Source organism: Saccostrea echinata, unplaced genomic scaffold, assembly GCF_033153115.1.
Source record: "Saccostrea echinata isolate AGI-Se365-2 ecotype Australia unplaced genomic scaffold, CSIRO_AGI_Sech_v1 ptg000012l, whole genome shotgun sequence".
In the NCBI taxonomy this organism is placed as follows: Eukaryota; Metazoa; Mollusca; class Bivalvia; order Ostreida; family Ostreidae; genus Saccostrea; species Saccostrea echinata.
Window position 1 is genome coordinate 2,333,923 of NW_026889761.1, and position 7,879 is coordinate 2,341,801.

Sequence of the window (7,879 nt, forward strand, 5' to 3'; positions counted from 1 at the left end):
CAAAAACAAATGTTTTGATTTGATTTGAAAATTTTAAAATTCAATTTCCACGTCAATAAATCACTGTATAAATAAAACCCAATAACTTCTTACTATTATTTTATGGTACAACTTAATGTCTATTCCTCTCAAAACGCAATGAAGATATTGAAATTTTAAAGCGTCAAAATGTCTTTCTCGAAACAAATTAAAAAACTTTTTACTTCAACCTTAATCAGTGAGTATTATGTTGATATTTTGCAAGAAAAAAATAATAATAATTGGAAATAGTTTATTCTGTATATCACTAAATGCATTTTAAAAAGTAATCCTATCATCATCATGTAGCTCGAATTACCTCCACAATTAGATCACGTTTGTCAGAACTTTCATGCTCATGATGCTGTCTAAAGCAAGTCTGCCTTGTTTCAGCAAATATTGCCAGCCCATGTATATATTCACCTGTAAATATAGTAATTGCTTAATGTTTACTTTATGGCACACTTATCGATGTTCATTGGCTCATACTGGTGTCAAAATATTTAAATTTTAATTTACATATAATTAATTATACATAATTTTATTCACAAAAAAGTGAATGGGATGGGGCAGCAGGCATAGCCTATTTCAGCCCTCTTCCTAACATATGACAAAATATGCCAGGGTTGCCACTACATCAAGTCACTTGAATTGGTAAATTATTAAACAGGTCCAGTACAATCTCGATTTAGCTATATTTCAATTTCAATTCAATTCAAGCTATATAGCTATATAGCTTGAAATAGCTGGTTGACAGGGGATGCTTACTCCGCCTTGGCACCTGATCCCACCTCTGATGTTTTTAGAGGCCCATGTTTGCTCTGCTCTCGATTTGTATTGAATACAGTTTGTTATCTCCATATATCACCCAAAGGACTCCCCATATTCAAGAAAAATAAACAAAGGTTATCAAAGATTATAAAGTGGAGTGTTTTATATTAAACCTGTATAATATGGAACCAGTACTTACTCCTTTTCAGCATGATAATTATGTATTAAAACCAAGAAATGTACCTTTTTTCCAGTACATTTTTTCCTTTTATTTTTTGGCAGACAATGTGAGAGTGTTCAGTACAAGTGGATGTCAACAGAGTAACACACTACTACACAGAACAGTCAACAGACATCGCCGGGTTAAAAATGGCACAACAGATTACCAAAATGAAGGGGAGGATCAAACAAAAAGACAGAAGGTGGAGGTAGTGGAATTACAGTTGGATTTAGGAGTCAAGCAGAACCAACAGAGAGAAGTGGATGCATTTAAGTGAGTGTGGGAGACTGAGAGTCAAAGATTGTTCTCTTAAAAGTAAACAAAAAATCAATGGCATAGTTATCTTGCAGGGGCTGACAAATAGATTTTATGCCCACAGGCAAATGCATGGACTAAGTTCACTTGCCCTACTTGTATTTTCACTTGCCCAACCATAAACTGTGAAATGAAACTACAAAACATAGTACTAGTAGTTCTTTTATTTCTGTTATTACCTTGCCAGTGTCCTTAATGATACTTAAAATAAAATTAGTTGAACTGGTTTGCATACAGAGTACACCACTCGTTGGATAAACAAATGAAGATAATGCTGCTTAAATGATGAAATAGTTTAGATTTCAGTCCAGATGTAAAGCTAAGTCTTATTTTGTCACTTGGCCATAGGCAAATGCTTATTGAAAATTCACTTGCCTGCCCCCTAAAATTCACTAGCCCCAGGTGTCAGGCAATGTGATTTGTCAGCCCCTGGTTTATGTCATTGCTTTTTTAGCCAATGACTATATGCTCCGAAATTTAAAGCAGCATCTTTTTATTAGTAGCATCTGCAATAAAAAAAAAAAAAAACATGATACTAAGCCTTTAAGTTAATTTTAATGGATTTGCACGGAGAATAAAGCAGTCATTATGTTTTTTGCTATCGATCAACAGAAATATACTGGATATTTGAATCAGCTGATGAAGCCTTTAGAAGGTGCGGAAACTCTGAAGAATATTTTGTATATGAAAGCAATTAACAATGTTTTCTTTTACAGAGAAAAGTACCCGGATTTCCTACCTCGCACAGACAGGGTCTCCAGACGAGACTATGTGTTAGAAATGTTACACAGACGAGATATGTTTAAACGCAGGCAAAACCTTAATATACCAGAATTTTATGTTGGTTTGTATTTAATATGGAGTTGAATAACACTGAAAATTTATTTACTGTAATTGATGAAAATTTTTATATTTGCTTTCAGTCTTCTATATCCATGAGTTTTTCTGAATTTTGTTTGAATCAATACAAATATTCATTCTATATCCTGGCCTAAAGAAATGAGTTTTCCTCGTTTATTGTGTATTAAGATTATGATTGTGTTTTATTTTAGGAAGCATCTTAGCTGTGACAGTAGCTGACCAATATTCCCCAACCAAGGAGAACCGATTTGTTGGGATCTGTATCCAGAGGCAGTTTGCGGGACTACAACATAACTTCACTCTTAGAAATGTCATCTACGGTCAAGGTACTCTAATACATCTTTGTAGATTTGGAACTATCTGCACTTTGCTTATCTTGTCAAATATAGGTATGTAGACAGACATTTTCTGTCTTCGACATCTTTGCTTTCTAAATGAGGAAATTTTACACTTGTTCACAATTACTATCATGCTCTCTGTTTTCTTGTAGAATTGCAGAATTAAGATTCATTGAATTAAGGCCTTATATTCAAATACAAGGGATAAAGTTTATGTACATCTGTCTTTAATACAGTCAAGGATAAAACATTTTGTCAGTAACTGGAATAAACATACATTTATAATAATACACCTTCCTTAACATAAAAGTGTTGTATTTTACTTTTAGGTATAGAAATTAAATATGACCTTTATAACCCAAACATCATTAGTATAGAGTGTCTTAAGACAGAAAAGCGGCTCGACTCGGAGCTGTTTTATCTGCGAGACTGCCCTCAAGAATATTCCACGTTCCCCTTAAACATGGAGAAAGTCCCTGCCCCCAAAGGAAAAGACGTACCAGTCAACGACATCAAGGTCAGTGATTGTTGATAACTGATTTGTTTTAAGAGTTTTGAGTTACATTCTTTAACCAAATTATCCAGTAGCATGTTGTTGAATAAACCCATAAAAACAGATGTGCATAAAGCTTACAGACTTGAAGCAATATTATATTTATCTGCTTAGCTTCGACATGTGCTGAGAACACTGATAAATATTCCTTGGTGTGAAATTTTAAGTCATGACTCCTTGGAGTTGGGGGGGGGGGCACTTATATGGGGTAGAAAATATTCATGGGAATAAAGAGAAAAAAATCTTGATTTGAATATCTCCTGATAAAGAACAGCAGGGTCAAGGTTACTCTCGACTGGTAGCATTGTGCCTTTTGTTATAACAATTTCATCAACAACAAAAAAAAAATATATTTCATATTACACGACTGTAGGTGCCATTGAATTCTCCCCCATGGCTGGAGAGATGGGAGAGAAGAAAAGATCTGAAAGGGATCACCGGAAACGATCGTAGATTGACAGCGCGACAACAGCGGAGGGCAGTTCTATCTGAGAAACCATGGCGGGAAAATGATATCATGTTAGAATACAGACACTCCCTGAGAGATGACGAAGTCCTCCACATCAAAAACATCGTGGACAGATTCCAGGCTAAAGAACAACAGAGGAAGGCGGAGGCTGAGAAAAACAATGCTGCACAAACCTGAGCCATTATTTCTATCAAAATACATGCAAATAATAAATGAAAATATTTCAAGATATCATTGTGTAATAATTCATGAAGTAAAGCAGATTTTTTGGAGAGTTACTTAAGAATCTTTTGAGGAATTGTATGCTACAGGTAAATTTCTGATTAAAAAAACAAGTGCTGTTTTTGGAAAAAGAAATGCATCAGTGGGCAAATATCTTATCTTTAATAATAAAGACCCAACTGAATAAAGTCATATCAAGGAGACAATTTTTCAGTTTTATTCCTGTAATGGACAATGCACTTGATACATGCATAAATTCATGAGAACCTGCTGAGCATTAAAGATGTAGGTTTATCCCAGAGGAGTAAAATGTGGTCAAAATCCAGCATTTGCTGATACTCTCAGCAGAAATAAATATTTTAAAAAGTTCAGGATTGTAATTCATTTGTATGTAGTCTTTTTGTAGTCCTTCCTGGAAACCCTTCAAACATGCTTCATAGTTTGGGAGCTCTATGCAGTGTATGAAACAAATACCATCTTGGCATTCTGACAGTACATTTGTGTATGGTCCATATCTTTGTATTGGAGAAGCTCATACCTGACACAAATATTGCCTATGACCTAACCTTGACCCAAGGTCATTCCAGCAAATTCAAGGTCTCTGGCAAAGGTGTAAATTTTGTCTGATCCATAACTCCCAGTTGATTCAATATGCAAAAGATTGCTCAACATACAAACAATTTCTAAAATGAGGCACGCTATTGACAAATAAATTGATGATACAAGGATAGCAGCAGTCTCATTTAAAAGCAACATTTTGCAAATTCTATGGTTGATACAATGACCTTGTCTGCAAATACAATCTATTGTTAAATCGAATGTTGACTGACATTTTTCATACAAATTGTTAGGCCATTATTTTCTAGCTGCAGAACTGTAGCGTTATGGTTTTATATTTTAGTCTTTGACGGTAATGCTACAGATCCCGTTATGTAAATAAAGTGCAATTTGAGGCACAAAATTTTCTGCACACTTATAGGGATGTATTTCACCACTTTCCAGCACTGGTTAATCAACAACCTTTCATCCCCTAATTCTAGATATAATTCTATAACTAACCTGTGTATTTTATCCACCCCCTAACTCTTTATAGTTGTCTCTACAGTCCAATAAATTCACTTGTGAATTTCTTGTCGGATGGCATAACTATTTTATTGGTCTGTAGAGACGACTATAAAGGGTTTGGAGGTGGATAAAATATACAGGTTGTTTATAGAATATGTCTAGAATTAGGGAATGAAAGATAGTTGATTGTCAAATGCGGCAATTTTTAGAAAGTGGGGGAATACATCCCCAAAGTGCGCAGAAAATTTTGCTCTGTAAATTGCATGATATTAGCATTATGGGATCTGTAGTGTTATGGGCAAAGACTGAAATATAAAACAATAATGCTACAGTTCTGCAGCTAATTATTTTCAAACTGAATTGACATGGATTTTTCCTTTTCCCAATTATGACAAGAAGCACACAGTGGGTGTGACAGGTCAACAGGGGATGCTTACTCTTCCATGGCACCTGATCCCACTTCTGATATTTTTAGAGGTTCGTGTTTGCTCTGCTCCCAATTTGTATCATTTCAATGGACTTTTGAGCTTGAATACCGTTGGTTATCTTCGTATTTCATTATGACTTGAGGATGTGTCTTGACCCAAAGTCATTTTAATATGGTTAAGGGTTTTTGGCAGCAAAAAAGCAAAATTGTATCCTGTTCATAACTCTCCAATGGATGAATATTGGATGTTCATAACTGAGTTTAAAGCATCTCACAGCCTTGACCAAAGGTCATTTCAGCATGTTCAAGGCCAATGGCAGGGGTACAATTTTAGTGAGTTTGGCCAAGTACCTCCACTTCAAAACTGTTATCAAATGATATCAAACATAATTTGTTGATCATGTATCTTAAGTTTAAAGCCTCAAAAATTCAATTCTTCCATCAAGAAGCATCTGACCTGCCAGATCTTACTCATGTTGCTGCCATATTTTGCACATGTTGCCAGATCTTGCACCTGTTGCCAGATCTTGCACATGTTGCTGGCAGATCTTACTCATGTTGCTAGCATATCTTGCTCACAAACACAATGTTTGGTATTAAAAGGCTTTAATGGATCATATAACAACTCTATAATTTGCTAGTAAAATGAAAATAAAATTTCACATCTCAGTGTGCATCATTTCAGTACTTTTAAAGTATATACAAGTGATACATAGCACATACAATGCAAATTGCTACCATCTTTGATTATACTGAAGTCAAGAAAAAATTGAGAAATGGTAGACAAACATACAGTAACTGAAGTTAGAAATTTTAATAATTCATTTAGGACATCCATTCAAAGTTCTTTTTACACTAAACAATAGAAAATATGTGATTTTTAAAGTAACATCTTTTGACAATATCACACATTAACAACTAAACCTTCAACCATATAAAGAGTTATCTCTTCAAGACAAGGCACTGTGCTATCATCATTCTTGGGGGATCAATGTACGAGGATTTTGTGGTCACTCTTACCCACAAAATTCCCTATGAACGAATATTTTCTCAATGTTTTGAATCTTCTGTATAAAGAGTTACCCACAAAATTAAGTCCCCGTGACACCAGTAAAATTTTGCTTGCCCATGACCATTGACCCCCACAATATAAAATGATTCCACAGTTATATTATGATATATCACTACCATATTCTCTGTATAAATCAAGTTTGCTTATATTCAAATGTACAAACTTGAAATTATTATATACAACAAGTTTTAGTACAAATATAAACATAAAGTTAGCAAATAAATGCTTGGTGTATTAAACCTTATTAAATTAGGGTCATACAAATATACTCTGCTGTCTGAAACAATCTAAATTTCCTACAAAGTATGAATTAAAGAATATACAAGGACATATGTACTTAGTGTGAACTTAAGGAACAAATACAAATGTCTATACATAGATAGTACCACATGACTAGATTTACAGGGGAAACACTAGAATTAGGGAATGTTAAAGGATAAATAATTTATGAACCCTTTCTGACAGAAAATTAAAAAGATGCAAAATCTCCCCAACAAAACTTCATTTTAATGTGACTGATAAGTTTGTTGTAGGTGATACACTTTGTTGTGGGTGTTACATTTTGTTGTGACTGATAAACTTTGTTGTAGGTGATACACTTTGTTGTGGGTGTTACATTTTGTTGTGACTGATAAACTTTGTTGTAGGTGATACATTTTGTTGTGGGTGATACATTTTGTTGTGGGTGATACACTTTGTTGTAGGTGATACATTTTGTTGTTGATGATACACTTTGTTGTGGGTGATACACTTTGTTGTGATACATTTTGTTGTGGGTGATACAATTTGTTGTGGGTGATACACTTTTTTGTGGATGATACACTTTGTTGTGATACATTTTGTTGTGGGTGATACATTTTGTTGTGATACATTTTGTTGTGGGTGATACATTTTGTTGTGGGTGTTACATTTTGCTGTGGGTGATACACTTTGTTGTGATACATTTTGTTGTGGGTGATACATTTTGTTGTGGGTGATACACTTTGTTATGGGTGATACACTTTTTTGTGGGTGATACACTTTGTTGTGGGTGATACATTTTGTTGTGATACATTTTGTTGTGGGTGATACACTTTGTTGTGGGTGATACATTTTGTTGTGTGTGATACACTTTGTTGTCGGTGATACACTTTGTTGTGGATGATACATTTTGTTGTGGGTGATACATTTTGTTGTGGGTGATACACTTTGTTGTGGGTGATACATTTTGTTGTGGGTGATACACTTTGTTTCATGACTAGAAATGTAGTTAACCTAGTATTTAATACAAAGTCTAATGAATGTCAGCACAGTTCTTCTGTAAATCAGTTACTGTCGTTATCATCTCCTTTAAATGAATCCAATGACTTCTTGATTGACCTGATTCTAATTTTTGAGGTTCATACTCTACTCTTACTTCTAAGATTTTAAACAAACATAGCTGGTATCAAAACAACTTGACTATGACAAAATAAAGTCTAATATGAATTGGAATAATTCATTTGTGCCAAATACATAACATTCATCTATTTACAAAACAAATAAAATGCATGAAGATAATGTGACCAA

At 34.2% G+C, this 7,879-nt stretch overlaps 1 protein-coding gene across 1 annotated transcript; it reads left to right on the top strand.

Annotated features, from left to right (window-relative positions):
• The first annotated feature begins 146 nt into the window (after window positions 1-146).
• On the top strand, window positions 147-4,136 carry LOC133185788 (large ribosomal subunit protein bL19m-like). The gene is made up of 6 exons (XM_061321080.1): window positions 147-217; window positions 1,072-1,282; window positions 2,041-2,168; window positions 2,377-2,511; window positions 2,853-3,040; window positions 3,450-4,136. The coding sequence occupies exons 1-6, from the start codon at window positions 169-171 to the stop codon at window positions 3,720-3,722; spliced, it is 984 nt and encodes a 327-aa protein (XP_061177064.1). The 5' UTR covers window positions 147-168; the 3' UTR covers window positions 3,723-4,136.
• Window positions 4,137-7,879: the final 3,743 nt, after the last annotated feature.